At 52.8% G+C, this 20,707-nt stretch overlaps 1 protein-coding gene across 3 annotated transcripts; it reads right to left on the bottom strand.

The window, feature by feature from the left end:
- Positions 1 to 872: 872 nt before the first annotated feature.
- Positions 873 to 20,560, bottom strand: LOC102391935 (major vault protein). Of its 3 annotated transcripts, none has more exons than XM_044935889.1 (15): positions 20,406 to 20,560; positions 12,463 to 12,595; positions 12,059 to 12,254; positions 10,881 to 11,004; positions 10,637 to 10,768; positions 9,264 to 9,358; positions 8,780 to 9,016; positions 6,803 to 7,084; positions 5,504 to 5,748; positions 5,220 to 5,417; positions 3,890 to 4,276; positions 3,008 to 3,124; positions 2,699 to 2,825; positions 1,870 to 2,058; positions 873 to 1,139 (listed from the first exon to the last, which is right to left on the bottom strand). In XM_044935889.1, exons 2-15 carry the CDS (start codon positions 12,585 to 12,587, stop codon positions 921 to 923), a joined length of 2,673 nt encoding a protein of 890 aa, XP_044791824.1. In that variant the 5' UTR covers positions 12,588 to 12,595; positions 20,406 to 20,560; the 3' UTR covers positions 873 to 920. The 3 variants fall into 3 exon arrangements, with proteins under 3 accessions (XP_044791824.1, XP_044791825.1, XP_006070523.2); XM_044935890.1 differs by lacking the exon at positions 20,406 to 20,560 and adding an exon at positions 14,887 to 15,028; XM_006070461.3 differs by lacking the exon at positions 20,406 to 20,560 and adding an exon at positions 13,466 to 13,484.
- Positions 20,561 to 20,707: the final 147 nt, after the last annotated feature.

Below are 20,707 nucleotides of genomic sequence, written 5' to 3'. Positions count from 1 at the left end.
GACTAACTGCTCAGTAGAGGAAATGCTGGCTCATTTCACAAATGAGGAAAAGATCAGGGAGGTTGGGTTCTCTTGTTGCACAGCTAGACACCCAAGCTTCTCTACCTAGGCATATTTTTGCTTCCTCAGCAGAGACCAGGCAGGCCTGGCATCTACAGATCTACCTGTGCAGGAGGGCTGGTATACCTTGCAGCCTCTACCTGTGTGCCCAGATTGATTGTACCTGGATCCTTCCCACAAATAAGGGCTCATTTATGGTCGTTGGGGAGGGTGAGAAGGGGCACCCCTTCCTTGATGCTCCGAATAACCCAAATCAGAAGCCAAGGGAGGTGGCTCCAGTTCCTAAGGCCCACTGCACCATCTTCCTCTCGGATCTGACGCCCGATCTGAGAAGGCATGGGTGCACAGCGCAATGTGCAGGTGCATAGTTTGACCAGCAGGTGGCGCCGGATAAAGCCTCCCAAGTGCAGGAGGTGGGGAAGCTGGGATGGATACACCCACAGACGGAGGGTTAAGACTCCAGAATGCCCTGGCCAAACTGGGCTCCTGGAGGAAATGGTAGTGAGAAGAGATGGCGCAGAAGCCACCCAGCCACCCCAAGAGGTACAGGCTTCATCCTCTCGCCTGTGGCATCATCTCCCCCCACGGGCATCCAGGTGAGCTGACTGCTGAAGGGATAGTCTGGCTGCTGAGAGGGACTTTAGGTCCATCTTCCCATCAGCCTGACTTTGGGTTAGTCTTCTCCCTGTCTTAAGTTTCCTCTCCATTTCCAGATGAGGGTGGCCTGTAGTAACCATCAAGATTTCAGAGGATCTCTTCCCCACCACCATTAAGCTCCCTTGTGATAACAGACTGAAGGTAACAGAAGAGGGTTTTAAATGCCCAGAAGTGTCCATTTTATTTGTCAGTGCAGTACAGAGCTAAGGCACAACCTGGCTGTTTCCAAGAGTTAGGGGGGCAGCAGTGGAGATGGGAAGCAAGCCCTCTTGGACGCTGGGTCCCCCGGTGGGCTTCTTGGCTGGGGGCTGGGCCTCAGCCCCGAGCCCCAGCAAACCCAAGGCTGTGTTGAAGAGGTTGATGGGCGTGGAACCATCGGTGATGAGGGTGGATTTTAGGCCCAGGCTCTGCAGCAATTTTACCTGGAAGGAGCAAGAGGCGGGTGAAAACGCAGTCAGAACCTAGTCCCTTCTCTCATCCCCTCGGCTGCCTCTCTGGGAGGGGGGCTACCCTGTTCTCGGCCCTCACACTGTAGCTGCTGCCCAAGCCATCCTCAGAGGACTACTCAGTGACAAGTGAGGACCATTAAGGGGAGCCTGAAGGTTTCATCCTCTCCCAGGCCTCAAGAACCCTGAAGCTCTGGCCGCTGCCTCCAGGAGCTCAGCCCTCCCCGCCCTTCACCTGCCAGGTGGCAGCCATCCAGACCTTTCTGTTCCTTAAACGCACCTTGGAGCCTCTGCTGGAAGCCCTCATCGACTGTGCAGAACTTGAGTATCCCCTCTTCAGAGGGGTTCCCTCTTACCCAGCTAACCTGCAGCCTCTCCTCCCCCTTCTCCGTATTGCCCTGTTTGACTTCTTTTGAAGCAACTTGTCATGGATTGACATCCCATCAGTTTACCGCCCTCCCAGGAGCTCACTGAATCCAGTGCAGTGCCTGATATGACCCCATGCTGGAATGACATGGGTCAGAACACGGGATACATGGAGAGTCCAAGCCACCACCTCCTCTTGTCTCTCTGTCCCCGACATCTCTCTAGAAGTATTTGCCTCCCTGGCTCTGTCTTCCTGGTTCCAAACATGGTCCCAAGACACACATCCACACGCACAGACATCCACACACGCCCACACCTGAACCCTCTCCCCCACTCTCACCTGCATCTCCGGCCCTGCCACAGCCATGTCCCTGATGGTGCTGGGCCCCAGGGCCTCTGTCATCTGCTTGAACTTCTTCACCTCCACCTCAGCCAGCTGCTGGGCCTTGCTCACTTCCAGCTCCAGCTGGGCCCGGGCATAGAGCAGCTCCAGCTCTCGTACTTTCTTTACTCGCTCAAGTTCAGCTGCCTGGAAAGGGAAAACCCAGCATTCTTTTGATTGGGTGGCCCCTAGATGTATCTAGCAAGTCACCTAGCCAGATAGCCTGAGAGACCTTGGATGGAAAGGATGAAATAGGAAACTTATCAGTTAGGGGTGAACCCTGGCTATGCCACATTTTAACTAGTGACCCCTGTGTATGTTCAGTCGCAAAGTGGTGTCTGACTCTTTGTGATGCCATGGACTGCAGCATGCCAGGCTTCCCTGTCCTTCACTATCTCCCGGAGCTTGCTCCAATTCATGTCCACTCAGCCTCTGCTGCCCTCTTCTTTTGACCCCTGGGAACTCCTTAATCCAAGACTCAGTTCCCTCTGTAAAATTGAGAGAATTTCTACCCATATGGAATTTCAAGATCTTGTCTGTAAAAACACAACATACCTAGCAGAAAGCTGGCCAGTATGGGAACGCCTATCTGTAGGATGGGTAATAATTATCCTTACCTTCAAGGAAGGTATTAGGTGAATGGAAACAGGGAAAAGGACTCCACAAACCGCAACACACTTGAATGGGGCTTTCTGTTAGGGTACTTGGTGTCCCACATGGCTTCAGAGACCGGGCCTCTTCCAGACCCCAAGGCCACACCCTTTTCACAGGCATCTCCCCCACGCACCGTCTCAATGGCCAAGGCCTCTGCCTTGAGCTTGGCCTGGAGCACTGCGCCTTCTCCCTCGATGCGTGCTGCCTCAGCTCGGGACTCGGCCTCCGCCTTGGCGGTCCCGGTGCTCTCTACTGCGGTGCTGAGGGCGGTACAGAGAAGTCAGGGAGGCCCCTGAGGAAGCCCAGCCCCACCGTCCTCTACCCTTGACTTGTGCTATCGCAGCATGAGTGAACACACACACACGCACGCACACACACACTCCCCCCATCAGCTGCTCTTCCAAGACCCTCTGCCATCTTTTCTGCCAGTTCTCCACCCCACCTCAGAGCCTCCAGCTCCAGGAGTTCTCTGCGAGCTTTCTCAGCTTCCGATTGGTCTAAGATCTTCTGCCTCTCAAGCCTGCCGCGGGCTTCTTGTTCTAGTCTCTGAGCCTCGTGCCTGGGTGGGAGAAGGGACAGGTAAGACGCTGGGAGTGGGGCCAGAACAGAACTCCAAGGGCCAGGAGCACTGGCTGAGGAGAGGCCCTCAACATGCAAATGAAAAAGCAGCATGGATATTAGGTGAACCAGGGGCGGTTCTAGGTGCAGTGCACATGGCCATGACCCTGCATTCACACAACTTACCTTCCAGTGGGGGAAAAAACAAGTGAACCAAGATTTCAGACAGTGACAAGCTCTTTGAGAAATGGTTGCTACAGTAACATGACTGGGCAAAGAGGGCACTGCTTCAGCTGGGGTAGAAAAAGGGCTCTCCAAGGAGGTGAGCTCTGGAGGCCAGAGGAGGAACCTGCCCTCAAGTGCAGAACAACTCCGGGCAGAGGGAGCAGCCAGTACAGAAGGCCTTAAATGCATAGCCGAGTTCCCACCTTGAGGAGCAGAAAGGAGCTATGGGCCTGGAGCACATGAGCCCTGGGAGAAGGCAGGAAGGCGAGATGGGAGAAGCAGGGCTGGAGCCCAGAGTGCCTGGAAGGCTGCGGAAATGAATCTGGGTTCCAGCACCAGCAAGGTGAGAAGCCACAGAAGCAGAGGTAGCATCTATTCCACTTTCAGTGGCCCGGGCTCTCTGCTGGTATGGGGGACAGCAGGCTGACCACCAGAGGTGCTGTGTCACTGGGGTCCTGGCAGTGGGCAAGAGGTGGGGACCTGGGAGAGGCGGGGCCCACAGTGGGCATCATGGTCAGCCAGGCCCCTAGGCCTCACTCACTTGGCAGCTGCCTCCTGGGAGTTGGTGGTGATCTCGATGGCCAGCTGGACGCTACGCTGCAGGGCGTCCCGGGTCCTTTGGTCCACGGGCTCCACCGACTGCACGTCCACACTGCTGACCACCAGCCCGTTCTGGGGAAAGATGGCCCGGTCCCGGGGCTGGGGCAGGGCCATGGTGTCAGGCCCCTTGGTTTCCTGGGTCTCAAAGCCAAAGACAGCAGTGCGAATGATGCGGGCCGAGTTCTTATGGAAGTCGTCAAAGGTGACGGAGGCCACAGCCCCCCGCACCCGAGATGCGATGGCCTTGCAGGCATCACCCACGAAGTCGGGCACTGAGAAAAGCTTGGCCGTCTCTTGAGGGTCCTTCCGGTCACTCAGCTCGAAGTGCCTGTGAGCAAAGACAACTTTCTCGTCTTCAAAAATGGACATTGACACCCACCTTCTGTGGTTTACGCAGGGTCTCACAACAGAATGCTAATTTGCATCTGCTATGTATCAGGTAAAGTCCTAAGAAACTTACACGTTCCCATTTCACTCACTCAAACCACCCTATTTGGTGGGGATTTTTATTTTTTAGACAAGGAAACTGAGGTCCAGAGAGGATAAGTGACAGACCTTAAGTCATACAGCAGGTCCTCCTGAGCCAGAAAGTTGAACCCAGGTGGAATGGCTCCCGGGACCAGGTGCCCTCGGTTTGTCAGGTTGCAGTGCCCCCAAAGATGCCAGTGTCCAGCTAGCTGCTCTTGTCATGTCCCAGGCACTCAGCCAAGAGGTGAGGAGGGTGTGCTTGGGAGTTGTCAAGCACTGCTTCTGGGTCTGACTTTTCTGTCCCCTAACTCTCATCACTGCCATTTGAGCTTTAACTACAGATGGGTCACTGTTCTAGTTCTCGTAGCATCCTGTCCACAGCCCCATGAGATTGATGGTGACGCTGTTATTTTACAGACTGGGAACCTGTGGAAAGCACCCAGTGCTTGCCCAGCCCGTGGCTAGCAAGTGGTATACCTGTTGGCCTCAGAGCACTTGCTCTTGACCACCTGATCGTCCCAGAACACACACAGACACACACACAGTCTTTTTAAAACCTTGTTTGGCTGAATTCCCACTGGGAGTTTAGCTGGTGAGTGTCTTCCACCCACGTCCCTCCAAATCCTGCTCCAGGCGAGCCCACATCTTCCCTGTTGTTCCCCTCCAGCATCAGACTGCATTCGCATGAACCCCTGGGTTTGCCCCTTGACCACAGCATGGAGCTGGGTGCTCCACCCTGATTGTGGGCTCAGCACTTGGGGAGGCATCTCTCCTCCTCATGGTGCCCCTCCGGGGCCCCTTACCAGTTGTAGGCAAGCTGCAGCTGGAGCCTGGCATGGTCCGCTGTCTCGATGGTGATGACGTCGGTGAAGAAGTCGGGCCCCAGCAGCAGGCAGAGCGTGCGGCGGGCGTGGGGACGCTTGGGCCGCCCGGCCGAGAGGGACAACACTGTAAACTGCTCTTCAGGACCCAGCAACACCAGCTCTGGCCCGAAGACCACGCTGCAGAGAGAGCTGGGGGTCAGAGGCCTGGAGAGACCCTCCCGCCATAGCCCCCTGATGGCACAGCCACCCAGGCCACTGCTCACCGGGCTTTCTTCTCCCGGTAGTCATACACCTGCACTGCGGCATTGTGCGGCACGCGGTAGCTGACCACGCGGGTCTTATTCCGGGGAGTGGAGAGCTTAGGGGTCTTGGATGTCTCCTTCTCACCCCTGTCGGCCAGAGGATCCTGCCCCTTGTTCAGCAGCTCCTCCACCCCTGGAGGCAGCTCCTTCTCCCACAGGACTTCGTCCTGGGTCAGCATGTAGGTGCTCCCAATCACAGCTCGCACCTGGAAGATGAGGAGGGATGTCACCAGTGAAGGGAAGACGAAGAGAGACCCACCCGGCAGCCCTAAAGCGGAAGTGATCCAGGAGGCAGGGCAGCATCCTGGTTAAAGGTGACCTCCGGAAGGAGGCTGTGTTCAAGTTCATACTCTGTGAGCTTGGTCATCTTGGGCAGCTATCTGCCCCCACTGCCCCCACCACCCTGTGTCTCTCAGCTCCTTATCTGCAAAATGGAGGGTAGGGTTGAGGAATGAATGATATCTTGCATGTCTAGTGCCAAGAATTTGGTATATGGTTATGTTCTGATATTGTTCTCGAATTTTCCTTCATAGGGCAGCTTGGAGGGCACCCCAGGGACAGATACAACCCTAGGAAATAGTTCACACACACTAACATTTCCTGGGATTCTGAACTCTACTTGTAGGTTGGAGTCCCAAAAGAGGCTGGAGATGTGGTCCTCAGTCAAACCAAGATCAAGGTTTAGGTGACAGGCAAAGAGGAGGGATTCCACCAGGAAAAGGGTATGTGAGGCAGGTGGGGTCTTACTGCTCCAATGCATCCCAGTCAGACCTTTATGCCAGAGGCCAGATCTAGATGCCTTGGGGGTTGAGTCCCCATCCTCAAATCTGGTTCATCTTCTTGCTCAGGAATTCTAACATTTAAAATTAAGACAGGGGCTTCCCTGGCGACTCAGTGGTAACGAATCTACCTGCCATGCAGGAGATGTGGGTTTGAGCCCTGGGTTGAGACGATCCCCTGCTCCAGTATTCTTGCCTGGGAAATCCCATGGCCAGAGGAGCCATGGTGGGCGACAGTCCATGGAGTCGCAAGAGTCGGACATGACTGAACAACTCAACCACCATTTAAGGCAAAGGGAAGGCAAGAATTCCAGAAAGCGCCCTGGTCTTTTGCAGCCAGCTGGCTCAGATGCTGCCAGCAATGCTATGGAGCTCTTCTGTCACCTCCACTGCCCACCTCCCCATCCGCATCATCCCCTCGCCCAGACCAGCTGCCACCACACCCACCCGGCAGTGACAGTGCCCACCCCTCCACAGTTACCCTTCCGGTCTTGACATCTTGCACGTAGATGCCCTCGTTCTCATCCAGTGGGATGGCCTGACGCTCTTCCACCACCTCCACCTTGGCGGGCGGCACATACTCCAGGGGTCCACGGATGAGCCAGCGGTCCCCAGCCTGGTGGGAGACCTTCTCCTTGCCCTCCCCCTCCTCCAGGGGCTGCAGGGCCCTCAGCAGCAGCCCCTGCTGCTCCGACAGCACGTATACATTCTGGATGCCTCGTTCTAGCTTCTCCCCGGGCTGGAGGAAGAAAGACTGCTCTCCCTGATAGGGAGAAGTGGAGTCAGGAGCCGTCGCCCCCCAGGACTGTGGAGCCCTCTGATGGTACCTCCCTCAGCCCTGGGTGATCGTGGACTTCTGTTGAGGACAGAAGCCCCTGCACCCCCCCGCCAAAGTCCCTTCCCCACCTCATCATACAGCAAATCATTTAGACTGAGACTCTTCACAAATCCCTGTAGATGTGATCAAACCTGCCCTGGAAAGATTCTGTGAAGTGTCAAGGTCTGGGTTCTCACAAGCTCAATAGTTAAGAATTAACCTATTATTGCTTTATTTCTCCCACATTTTATTCTCTTAGGGTGGTATAGTACACAGTTTCCCATCTCTGACCTTTGGACCAAATCTGGCCTGCTGACTATTTTTTAATATAACATAATACAATATAAATAAATATTTGAGATAAAACCCACCTATTATAAAACATGTGCCCATGTGCTAAGTCGCTTCAGTCATGGCTGACTCTGCAACTGTATGGACTGTAGCCTGCCAGGCTCCTCTGTCCATGGAATTCTCTAGGCAAGAATATTGGAGTGGGCTGCCATGCCCTTCTCCACGGGATCTTCCCGGCCCAGGGACTGAACCCATTTCTCCTACATCTCCTGCACTGGCAGGTGGATTCTTTACCACTAGCGCCACCTGGGAAGCCCATATTATAAAATACACCTATTTAAAGTACACAATTCAGTTGCTTTGGTATATCCAGAGTTGCCCAAGAACACTACTCCCTAACCCCAGAACATCATCATCCTGAAAATAAACCTGTATCCATAGCAGTTACTGCCCATCCCCGCCCCAACCACTATGTGTGGACTTACCTACTCTGGGCATTTCTATAAATGGAATCATACAATCAGTGGTCTTTTTATGCCTGGCTTCTATTGCCTAGCATAATGCTTTCAAGTTTATCCATGTTGTAGGACGTATTTAGAACCTCATTTTTACCTTTATTGAATTCTCTCAAGAACATGAGTGTCCACCACCCCAGAAAGACTATCTTATCCTTTTGATTGACATGCCACTGAATGGATATACCATATTTTTCAGTTCTTCATCAACTGATGGGCATTTGTTTCTATTCTTTCTGCCTCCTGTTTTTGCAAATAAAGTGTTACAGGAACGCAGCAGCACTGGTTCACTTACAAGATGTCTACGCCACACAATATTGTAAAGCGATTAGCCTCTGATTTAAAAAAGAAAAAGACAATCTACACTGCTTTATGGCACAACAGCAGAACTAAGCACAACAGAGACCATACGCCTCACAAAGCCCCAGATGTCTATAACTGTCATAGGAGAGGCCTGCCCAGCTCTGGTAGTCCCACATATAGTTCAGAGAAGGGATGAGGTAGTGGATGGGGAGAAGGGTAAACCAAGAGATTTGTCTGATGCAGGATGACAAAGCTTACAGAAGAGAGAGACATGAAATATGAGAGCGAGTTTCTGGGTCTGTATTCACAGTGGTCAGGGAGGCGCTCCCAGGAGAGACTGTGGGTAACCCGAGGCCAGGGATTGCCAGAAAGATCAGTGACACTGTACTCTCGAGAGAGAGAGACAAGTGTGTGCAGAGGGAGCCGAAACCAGCTTGATGTTTCTAGAACGTGTACCTGGGGTGGGAGGAGGGAAGGGACAAGGGTCCAGGGCCTCAGGCCATTCCCCTCTGGGTGAAGGGCAGGCACTTACCTTGAACACAAGCTTTTGCCCCAGCTGGTTCTTGCCGTCTGGTCCAACTGGGTCGAGAATCACACAGTAGTTGTGGGGGCCCAAGGTGGTGACGGACACAATCCCCATCACCTCCTCATAGACATCTGGCACGTGGGCCTCCGTGTCCTGCACAGTCACCAGCCACTCCTCCCCAGTGCGGCGGGTCACCCCTCTCACGTCTCGGAAGTTCTGCCGAGCTCGAAGGTGCAGGGCTGTCTGGAGAGCAAGATGTCAAGGGGCAGGGGGGTTTCAGTAAACCCACCTCCAACTAACTTCCTCGGGGGATCTGGGAACCCCACTGGTCACTAAATGCTCCAGGTCTGAGTCACAGTGTCTACCAACCCAGGAGCATTTCTTAAACCCTTTTCAGTGACCCAGGACACTCCTCAGGTGATCTTATTTTCTGCCACAGTTCTCTGTCCCTCCGAGAATCTCCCACCCAGGGCCCCCCCATAGCACAGACCTTTTCCGTAAGGATCACAGCATCCACCACATCCAGAACCTCCTCAAACACTGCTGGGAGATAGGCACCCACGGAGCGGACCAGCCATTCTTCTCCTGGGCCGGGGAGGAGAGGCAAAGGTCAAAAGTCACCCAGCCTGCTCTCCAGCTGCCCCTTCCCACAGCCTAGATAAAGGGTACCTGCAGGGCTTCACACACCACTTTGAGATCATTGCCCCCAGGCTCAAGAGCCTGACAGAAGTCCTTCTTTTCCTTTTTTGAGGCCAGAGGAAAAGCAACCCCTACCTCAGAGAGATTTAAAAAAAAAAAAAAAAGGTCTTCCAAGCATCCAAGTTGTTGCTATGCCAGTACCCTGTAGGCCTTCTCTAAGCTCCAGAGACCAGCTTTTTTCTTCTTCCCCTAAAATGGGCAGAAGGGCTTCCCTGGTGGCTCAGAGAGTAAAGAATCCACTTGCAATGCAGGAGACCCAGGTTCCATCCCTGGGTCGGGAAGGTCCCCTGGAGAGGGGAATGGCTACCCACTCCTGTGTTCTCACCTGGAGAATTCCATGGACAGAAGAGCCTGGTGGGCTACAGTCCAAGGGGTCACAAAGAATCGGGCATGACTGGGCGACTGACACAAAATGGGCAGAACTGCGGCATTACAGCTTAGAGGTCATTCAGCCTACTAGAGAAGCAAGAGTGCTGGGCACAAGTTCCAGCCTGGCTCTTTCTGGCCATAAACCCAGGCCTCAGTTTTGTCATCTGGAAAATGGGAGCTGTGGTGCCTCAGGGTTGCAGAAAGACCTAAGGGAACTGCGGTCAGTAAAACATTTGAACCACACCTGGCTCAGTAAGCATAGCCTTTGTTAAGACCTTGTTTTGTTTAATACAACACGTCTGTCAAACAATTGCTAGTTGCATATGAACATGGGAAGTCCCAATGGTTCGAGAGGTAAAGAATCTGCCTGCAGTGCAGGAGACCTGGGTTCAATCCCTGGGTTGGGAAGATCCCCTGGAGGAGGAAATGGCAACCCACTCCAGGATTCTTGCCTGGAACAATCCCATGGACTGAGGCGCCTGTCGGGCTACAGTCCCTGGGGTCGCAAAGGGTCAGGGCTGAGCATACACAGGCACAGCAACAATATAAACACCTGCTTTGTTGGTCTCGAGACAGACCCAGCTCACGACAGAGTCGGAGGAAGGGAAAGCCATATCAGCAGGATCCGGGTCAGGTTAGTGGGGGAAGCAGCATGAGGCAGCCCCCAACAGCTGACAAGAGATACCAGGGAAGCACTTCCTCCAGGCTGCAGGTGGCCAGCCCCCAACCTCCCCCACTTATCCCCACAGTCAAGGCTCAGCCCGCCCTACCCCCGTGAACACTTCAAGACTCCACCTGTCACCCGCTCCTTGCCATCCCTGTCTAAGCATTCCTTGCGAGCCCTCAGCCTCAGGGCCTGGTTCTGCTTGATGACTGTGGCCTGAATGATCTCGATGACTTCCACCTCCTTCTGGGGGATATATGTGCCTGGGAAGGGAAGATGGGGGAGGTAGGGTTTGAAAGTCAGAAGATATCAAGGCCCTAATAAGAAGGCAGGAAGCCTCTGACCCCAAACCCGGCTGGATAGAAAAACACTTACCAGGCCCTTCAAATAGCCACTCATCCCCTGCTACCACCTTCTGTCCATTCTCATCCTCAAAATCCAGTAGCGCCTTAAGATGGAGGGCGGTGTTGGGTAGAACCACCTGCAGCGGGGTGATGTCCTAACAGGGGAAGCAGTGGGGAGTCATGGGGTACTCAGAGCTGTGACCCCTTGAGGCCAACTGAGACCCTCAAGATCAGAGTCCACAGCATCAATCTCTCCACATCCCCAAAGATGACTCCAAGTGGATGTACAAGATAGGGGTGGTTCCAGAGCCATCTGGCCTGAAAAGCTGAGACGGGGTTGACAGAGCTAAGAGTTAAGATGGAGTTGATGCCACGGCTGAGGGCCAAGGAAGTACTTTCCTCTGCAGAAGTGCTCAGATCCTGTTTAGAACTAGAAATCCAGGTGGGAGACTGGGTAGAGGGCTTGCTGGGCATTGTGGGAGAAACATCAGGGAAGCTGAGTAGGTGAATATCTCACGGCCCAGTGTGCACTGGGGCACTCAGGAAACAGGAGGTGGGAAGGTCTACACCACTCTGACGGGTATATCTGAAGCGTGAGGCTTTGTTTTCAAGGTTGCCTCATGGTCACCAGTCCCAGTGCAGAAGAGAAGCAGCAGCACTGTTTAGTAGAGGGGACTCCTGAGGGCGGTGAAGGTCAAGAAATGTCGCAGAAATCAAGGTGGGATGTCCTCAGTCTCAGACCCAGGGCCGGAGGGCAACACGGACCCAGCTGGTACTTCGGGTCTGCAATGCCTTCCCGTGGAGCGACCACAGGCGCCTGGGTCTCACCTGGTCCACCACTGCTGATCTGGCCCACTGGTGGCCGAGACTGTCTGAGGGAATGAAATGCTTACTCTCGGCACAAGTCACTGAGTGCCAGACTGGCCAGGAGCTTTGGGCAGGCTCTGGAGCCTGGAAGGTTAGGTGGCGAGATAGGCCAACAGCTTTCAAAGGTCTGACATGGGCATTTGAAGAGGAAGAGGGTATTTGGGGAAGGTGAGGGAGGGGGCATCCCGTCAATTCTGTCCCAATGAGAACCAGCAAACGTCCCCTACCATCCCCACCCCCTCCCACCACCCCAATTTGTTTTCCCTCCAGAAAGCAGTGCTGAGCCCTAGGTCAAGGTGGCAGGACACAAGAGAGTGGGTACGGGGAAGGTGAGCCGGGTACCTTCTCCAGCACTTCCCCTGGGAACAGGGGGAAGGGATCCTGGGCCAGCCGGATCTCCAGGTCCGCGTGGCGGAGCCGCACTTGTCCTGTGACATCAAACAGCACAGTGCCCTGGGCATCCCGGGCCACCGGGTTGGCCACCATGCAGTAGTGCCGTGGGGGGACCGTCACCATGCGCACGGGAGCGAACAGGATCCTGTTGGAGGGCGAGAAGCAGTGTGAGGACTCAGACCCCTGTCCCTAGTCCCGAAGGAGGCAGCGAAAGGGAGAGACAGCTTCCTGTGACCCGAGCCAATGCCAGTCTTGCTCGGGAACGGGAAGGAGGAGATGGATCATAATGCCAGCCAGACTCCCAGGCCCTCCTTGGCCCCAGGTGTCCCCGTGGCCTAGTGCTGGCCACCCACCTCTCATTATCCTGCCGGATGTAAGTCTTTGGCCCGATCTCCACGCGGGACACATTGCTGTTCTGGTCTAGCACGTGGATGTAGTGGTATGGTGGGATGCGGATGATGGACTCTTCCATCGACATGGTGACTCCTGAGCCCAGGGCAGCAGAGTGACACAGAGGTGGGCAGAAGACAAAAGGTGAGTTCGGGGGGCTTGGGATGAGGCTGATGTAAAGACTGCCTGGGGTGATAGGGGAATGGGCCCTTGTTCCTTCAGCTCAGGCTATTTCATCCTTTACCAACCCCACTCACTTCTTTCTTTCTTCCCACCCAGGGCAGCCCATCCAGACCTCATCTCTATTGAGAGATGCTTGATGTAGTTAACCACAGAAGCCCACAGCTTTCTGCCAACTCTTTTCCCTCATTCCCATCAACTTAACCTCCCTCAAGCTTCCTACGCAGCGCAGCTTGTGGGATCTTAATTCCCCCACCAGAGATAGAACCTGGGTTCATGACAGTGAAAGCAGCAAGTCCTAACCACTGGATCACCAGGGAACTCCCCTGGAGGCGGCTTCAGATCAAAACTTTCCCGGTGCTCAACCCCCAGTGTGGAGGAGGCAGAAGTGCACCGAGCTGGGAAAGGTGGTCAGCCTCTGGCGGACCTGTGGGGGTTCCCCCCACAGTACGGTGCAGAGGGCAGAGGCTCTGAGGAGCTCCCTGGATCCTCCAGGGGGCAGGCTCCTTTATTTCAGGGGATCCTGAGGGCCCCAGCTGTATGCAAACATTAGCCCACATCCTGAGAATATTTGCACAGTAGGCGATCCTGATGAACTGTTCAGATATGAGCCACCCCTCGAGGAAGGGACCCCTGATGGAACTGATGCCGGATTAGCAACAAAGTGTCTAGTCCTTTCCCACTTCTCTCTGGTCTGCTGCCAACCATGACTCCCTGCCATCACAGGTAGGGGTGGGTGGGAAGGAGAAAGGGAGTAAATGAATACTCCATCCACCCCCACCCTACCTGCTTCTGAATCCTGGGTGGTTACATCCAGTGCTCAGCCTGTTCAGGAATGTCACACCGCCTACCTAAACCCCAGTCCTGCCTCCAGCATGCCTTGAACTTTGGCCATGTCCCCTGGAATCACACAAAAGGAATCAAATTTACTAGGGAATTCAAAGCCTTGCCCTCTGAGACTTTGGTCCAACTTAAAATATTTTTGGCCACACTGTGCAGCATGCAAGATCTTAGTTCCCTGACCAAGGATCAAACTTGCGCCCCTTGCATTGGAAGGGAGGAGTCTTAACTACTGGACCACCAGGGAAGTCCCAGTCCAACAGTTTTGAAGCCACCACCAAAAAAGGAGTGGAACCCATCTACTCCACCGTTCATCTAGCTTTCAACCTGGGTGAGAAAGAAATGGGAAGTGAGAAAGAGGAAGGGAAAGTGGCTTGACACAGGAAACAGAGGCAGGAGCCACAAAATTATGGGATGAAGGTGAGGCCCAAGGGTTTTACTTGATCCACACAATCTGCAAAATTTCTTCTGTTTAGAAAATTGTAAGTTTTTATAAATTCCCGATTCCTGCTTCTCTTGACGAATGAGGAGCCAGGCCCTACATTCCCACGTGACAAACTGCTGAGTGCCAAGTAGCTGCTGAGCGCTTTAGATGGGTCACAAGCTTTCCTGCTTAACCACAATCCCCACGACTCCCCGTTGTCTTACACCTGTGCCAGTGTACTCACATCACCTGTGTGGTTCCTGTTTAAAACCTTCCAGGACTTGCCCGGTGGTCCAGTGGTAAAGAATTCGCCTGCCAATTTGGAGCACATGATTCAATCCCTGGTCAGGGAAGATCCCACATGCTGTGGAGCAACTGAGCCACAACTGAGCCGGCACGCAGCAGTTACTGAAGCCTGTGCGCCTAGAGCCTGTGCTCCACAACAATGAGCAGCCCCCGCTCACACAACTAGAGGAAGCCCAGGTGCAGCAGTGAAGACCCAGCGCAGCCAAAAAATTCCAACTCAGCATCATCTGATAGAACTTTCTACAATGATGGAAATATCAGTGCGGTCTTTGGACTGACTGTACATGGCTACCAAACTCTTGAAATGTGGCAGTGTGACTGAGAAACTCAATTTTTTTTTAAAAAGTGGATTTATTTAGAGAGAAACACACTCCACAGACAGAATATAGGTCATCTCAGAAGGTGAGAGTGTCCTCAAGTTTTAATTAATCACATGTGGCTAGTTGATCCCCATATTAGATAGATAGTGTAGTGCTAAGTAACAGTCCTAGGTAGGGAGGATGAGTCGTTCAAGGCCACACAAGTCATTGGCACCATTAGATTCTCATCCTGATGGAATACCTGGTCCTGTGTCTCTCCAGTGGCACGCAGTGCAGCTAGGGGCAAGGATTCAGCCAGACTGCCAGGGGTTACTTACAATTCTGATCTGCTCCTTTCTTGCCTGGTGAAGTGAAAGTCGCTATACAGTCCATGGAATTCTCCAGGCCGGAATACTGGAGTGGGGAGTAGTTCTCTTCAGGGTATCTTCCCAACCCAGGGATCAAACCCAGGTCCCCTGCATTGCAGGCAGATTCTTTACCAGCTGTGCCACCAGGGAAGCCCAATGTTCTAATGTCTTACCTCATTTTCAAAGGTTACAGTTTTCATCTGTTTTCTTGGTACACTTTCTATATCCTGAGGGCTATGATTCTCTGCTCCTTTTTCTTGCAACTTTGTATGGGATTTGATCTTGATACTTTTCTGTTGCCTGTTTGTCAGGTTGATTACCCTTAACTTTCCTAACATCAGAGCTCCCTCTTCTGTTGATTTCAGGTAGTGTGTGAAAAACCCAGTGTGGGCTTTCTGCTCTCCCCATTCTTACCTTGGCCTTTGCTTTCCTTCTTCTCTACTGCCCATCCTGCTCAGCTGTGCTTCCATTCCCTGGGACAGGGCCCCACAAAAGCATCCCCCCTCCCCTGGCTAGGACTGCCTGGATCTTGGTTCTAAGCCTCACTATGGATGGGTGATCTTAGACAAGTCCCTTGCCCTCCCTATTCCCGTGTCCTGGACTTTGAACTCGGGATGGATAGGGCATCAGCCCAAGTCTATGAGAATGGAGTTTATTATGAAGCACTTGGAATAGAGCCTGGCTCTGAGAAGCACTGTGTGTGGCTTGCAGCTGAGGCCCAGCCTCCCTATCCAGTTAGAGGATGTGACCTAGCACTATAGTGGCCCCTTAGCCCATCCAGCATATCCGCTTTAAACTTGTTTACTGATCAGGAAGGTGACAGGTTTGTGTGTCACCCAAGCTGTGGGCCTAGAATAGCCAAGGGGCATCTGACAGCCTAGGGAAGCCTCTTCCTGGTTCTCTGCACAGCGGAAGCCTGGCCAGAAAGCCAGATGGGGGAGAGGGAGGGCTAGGGCTGCAAGCAGAGGGGAGTACAGGGCTCTAGGAGGCCCCACAAGACTTGAATTCTAGAAGGCCACACAAGGCTGGGAAGCAGGCTCTGGGAACAGCCTCCAAAGGCTCCTTTGGACGATCCCTCACCCCCTGCAGCTGAGGCCTCTCCACCATCTGTCACCCCAGTTGGGCCCAGTTGGGGGGCCGAGAGCCTCGCCCAGCTCAGTGACTCAGCTGAGAATCATCCTTGAAGCTAATCAGGCTGGGTTCCTGTCTTGTTTCGAGGCCAAGCCCTTGTTAACTACTCTTGTTTCAGTACTGGGACTGTCTCACCTCCCTGGTCAACCATCTCCTCAGCCCCAAAGCTGTGCCTTCCACCTAAGATCACCTGCTAAGTTCACCCAAGAACAGGCTTTGAGGACTTCCCTGGCAGTCCAGTGCTTAAGCCTCTGTGCTCCCAATGCAGGGAGCACGGGTGGATCCCTGGTTGGGGAACTAAGATCCTGCATGCTGCACAGTGCCACCAATGCACAAACTAAAAAACTCCACCCCCTACAAAACAGACTTTGCCTTTTCCATCTTGCCATCCCCGGAAGTAGACGTGAGCCTCAGAGGGTCTCTCAGGGATCCAGGGAAACCACCTAAGGCAGCATGTTTGTGTATCAAATACAGGCTTTTGTGGTTTGCCAGATGATGTCTACAGTTAGAGCATTTTACTTTCAATATACCAGGGCCCTCAGAAGACAATTTTATGTTGAACTTTAGAAAGTCCTGCCCAAGCCCCGAGTTTGGTCCCAACTCCCTAAATTCACTGAGACTTCCTTTCAGTGTCTGCTTCTGAAATCTGTGCCTTAGGCTGCTCTCTGGGTACATGTTCAGACTGGCCTGATCACACTGACCCTTATGTCTCATGAGGCTCCTGCCAGAACCAGTCACTTTCACCCAAAGTCTCAGAGACCAGTCTCCCCCAGCTGCATCCCATAGACAAAGGAGGGAGGGGCAAGTGTTGCACCAGAACACGAAACAGCCTGTGAGAAGAAACTGGCTTTATCCTCCAGTTAAGAGGTAATTTCTTGACCCCTTTTGGCTCAAGAGTAAACATGCTATAGCAAAATTAAATAAATGAGTCATCACAGGTCCAATTTTCAGGGTCAATTGTGAATGGCTGGGAATCTTAAATAGCAGATGCCTGGTCGACCAGCCACATGAGGTATGGGGCTGCAGCGAACAGGAGCAACAGCATCACCTGGAAGCTTGTTAATAACGCGGCATCTCGGGTTCTCCTGACCTGTCAGTTGCTGAATCAGTCAGATCTTGAACTAGATCCCCAGTGATTTGGGCGTAAAGTATGGAGCAGCTCTGCTCTGTAATAGCCTCTCAACCCTGCCTGACTGTACATTAGAATCACCTGGATATTTCTTAAACCCACCCATCTCTGGAGATCAATTTAACTGGTCCAGGGTGGGGGGGGTCCAAGTATTGCTATATATAAAAGCTCTTCCATTGACTCTAATATACAGAAAGGACTGAGGTCTGTCTCTGCCAATAGGATCTTGGGCCACTTGCTAGCCTCTGAGCCTTACTCTCCTAGACTGAAGTGGGAATAAAACTGACTGCTTCCTGGGGTTAAAGACTGGGTTATGTCTAATGGACGAAGGGTGGCTAGGAGGAGAAAGGTAAATCCAGATGGCAAACTGTTCCTCAAATACAGAAAGTTTCATGTATTTTCCCAGCCCCTCACCCCCAGGTCCAAGTAGCCCCCCAGCCAGCGCTCAAGGCCCCTGGTCCCAAGCCATGGGCAGGCCTGAGGTTGGAGGAAAGGGTGGAGACAGCCTTGGTACCCACCACCCCCACCTCTATCAAGTTTTGTTTGTAGTGGATTTGTTTAGTTGCTATGTCGTGCCCAACTCTTTTTGCAACCTCATGGACTGTAGCCTGCGAGACGCCTCTGTCTATGAGATTTTCCTGGCAAGAATATGGAGCGGGTAGCCATTTCCTTCTCCAAGGCATCTTCCAGACCCAGGTATCAAACCTGCGTCTCCTGCTTTGAAGGTAGATTCTTTACCACGGAGCCCCACCACGGAAGCCCTCTATCAAGCTTAGGTTTAGGAAAAAAACACAGAAACCTCAAGCACAAACAGAACTCATCTTTGCAGCTTCCCTTCACTGATTTTAAACATTCTAGTCTTTGTTTAGATAATTCAAGAATCGCATTACTCAGGGACTGCAGAGAGGTTGTTTTCACCAAACAGCTTCCCTATTTAGGGAGATTATTTCCTGTTTTAGGGGACTAGAGTGGAAATTCTCGAGGATTTGTCTCACATAAGCCACTTCTTTAGTAGCAGCCAAGTTTTTAGGAAATTTTTCTTCCGAGGAAAATCTTCTCTGAGCTCCGGCCCCGCTGGGCCACTTTTGGGGAGCAGCAGCTTGTTCCGGGGACAGAACAGCTCTGCCAGCTCAGGCTGATGCTGATCCTGTTTCTATCCTGCCTCCCAGATGCGGGCGTCCCTGGTGGCTCAGGGGTAAGGAATCCGCCTGCAATGCTGGAGACCTGGGTTCCATCCCTGGGTCGGGATGATCTCCAGGAGAAGGAAATGGCAGTCCACTCCAGTATTCCTGCCTGGGAAATCCTGTGGACAGAGGAGCCTGGTGGGCTAGTGTCCATCGAATTGCAGAGAGTCAGATACAACTCAGCAACTAAAGAACAACTCCCAGATGTCACCAATTAATGCCAGTCATTGACAGCAAAGATCAGCTAGAATTGGAAGTGAGCCAGGAACCAGGCTTCAGAACCCCTGATCCAGATCAACATTTGTTAAAATCGCCCAATCATAGGACTCAGCTGGTCATCTTGATGCCTAGGCCTCACCCCATACCCACGGACTAAGGTTTCCAGGAAATCCCACGGACAGAGAAGCCTGGCTACAGTCCAAGGGGTCGCAGAGTCGGACACGACTGAGTGACCAACACTTTCACAAGGTTTCCAGGAGCGAGGTTCTGGAACTTCTATCTGTGGGAAGTGCCTCTCACTTCCCCCTGTAACAGCTCCTACTCATTAATAACTTAATTTGGGCCTGGTATTGTGGTAAATGCTTTTAATTAACTCATTTAATCCTCCTAAGAACCTAGAAGTTAAAGAATTTGCTCAGAATCATACAGTGATCAAGAGATGGTGGCTCAGACGGTAAAGCATCTGTATGCAATGCAGGAGACCTGCGTTTGATCCCTGGGTCAGGAAGATTCCCCTGGAGAAGGAAATGGCAACTCACTCCAGTGCTCTTGCCTGGAAAAGTCCACGGACGGAGGAGCCTGGTAGGCTACAGTCCACGGGATCATAACGAGTCAGACATGATTGAGCAACTTCACACACACACACAAAAAAGAAGTTAAAGAATTTGCTCAGAATCACACAGTGATCAAGTGATGGAGCCAGAATTCCACCCCAGGTACTGTGTCTGCAGAGCCGCCCAACCAGGAAGTAGTGTAGGTTCTCAAGCAGAAATGTCAGTAAGATTCTAGAGTCAGGACTTCAGGACCTAGGTGGGGCTGGGTACTCTTTAGGAGATAGTGCCAGTGCAGTTCAAAGGTATTCTCTGCAACCTAGGAAGGCAGCACCCAACAGGAGGCCCGAGTAGCCATTCAAGGTGGCTGCCCTACATGCTCATGGCTTTAGAGAGCTGCTCTGCCCAGAAAGCCTCAGCCCCAGAGCCGGTCGGGTGTCCTGTGTGCCAAGGGTGGCAACAGGCAGAAGCTTCTGGGAGTCAGTTGGCACCCTAGTGACTGCCAGCCCTTCTCCCCATAAAATATAGGGGCCCACCCGGATATGGAGCAGAGAAAAGAGGGCACAACCTGCTTCTACTACTACCCCCCCCCACCCTCTGTGCTTCTAAGATCCCCAGAATTACAGGCCAGTGGGTCCAAAATAGAGCTTCCTCTTTTCACTTTGGTCACCCTGTCCCCCGCCCCGTCAAAAACCAAAACCAAACAGAGCCTTGCTCAGCAAACTCCGTGTCTTCTGGAAATCAAGCCTTCCTTAAGATTACTCTGCCAATGATTTCTCAAATGATCTGCAAGGCCCACAGCTGGCACAGCCCTGAGCAGGGCAGAGGGGAAAACCTCGACATCTGCAGAGCTGAGGAATCTCAACGGAGGAAAAAAAAAAGATTACATTCTAAGAGCTCAAGGGGACAGGCAAGATAAATCTGGCAGGGACCAATCTCATTTGAGGAGGGAGTCTAAATGGATCCCTTAGGTTTCCTCTGCCCCTACTGCCGATGGGGGAGCTGGAGGTCAGAAAGGCCTGAGATTTAGGGTCTGGGGGTATCAGCAAGGTGACAAGTTGATCTACCTTTACTTCAGAAGCCAGAAAAAAAAAAAAAACAAAAAACAAGGAAAGCAAACCCTCCCAAGGCTAAGCTGCCATCCATCTTCTCCTAGTTCTGGTTCAGGGACCACTTGCCCCAGCTGAAGCCCCAAGAAGGCACAACAGAGCTGGAGAGGGACTTGAGGGCCACAAGGTCCCACTCACTGGTTTGGGGCCTTTATGAAGTACTTACATCCAGGAGTGTGGCTTGGCTGCAACAGACTCCTCAGTTCGGGGAAACTCCAGCACCCAGCCCAGGGGATCACTTCCCGACAGGGCAGGCTCAGGGGTGGGGCTAGGGATTTAAAGGGCCCTCGCAGCTGGTTCTCATTTCTTTTTTTTTTCTCCACCTCTAGGTGGCTTCTGACTTCCCAGGTGATTCAGTGGTAAAGAAACTTGCCTACCAAGTCAGGAGATGTGGGTTTGATCCCTGCCTGGGTCAGGAAGATCCCCTGGAGAAGGAAATGACACCCACTCCAGTATTCTTGCCTGGGA

The sequence above is a fragment of the Bubalus bubalis genome, chromosome 24 (assembly GCF_019923935.1).
Source record: "Bubalus bubalis isolate 160015118507 breed Murrah chromosome 24, NDDB_SH_1, whole genome shotgun sequence".
Taxonomy (NCBI): domain Eukaryota; kingdom Metazoa; phylum Chordata; class Mammalia; order Artiodactyla; family Bovidae; genus Bubalus; species Bubalus bubalis.
The sequence above is the reverse complement of the archived record's forward strand: the minus strand, read 5'-3'. Positions and strand labels throughout refer to the sequence as shown.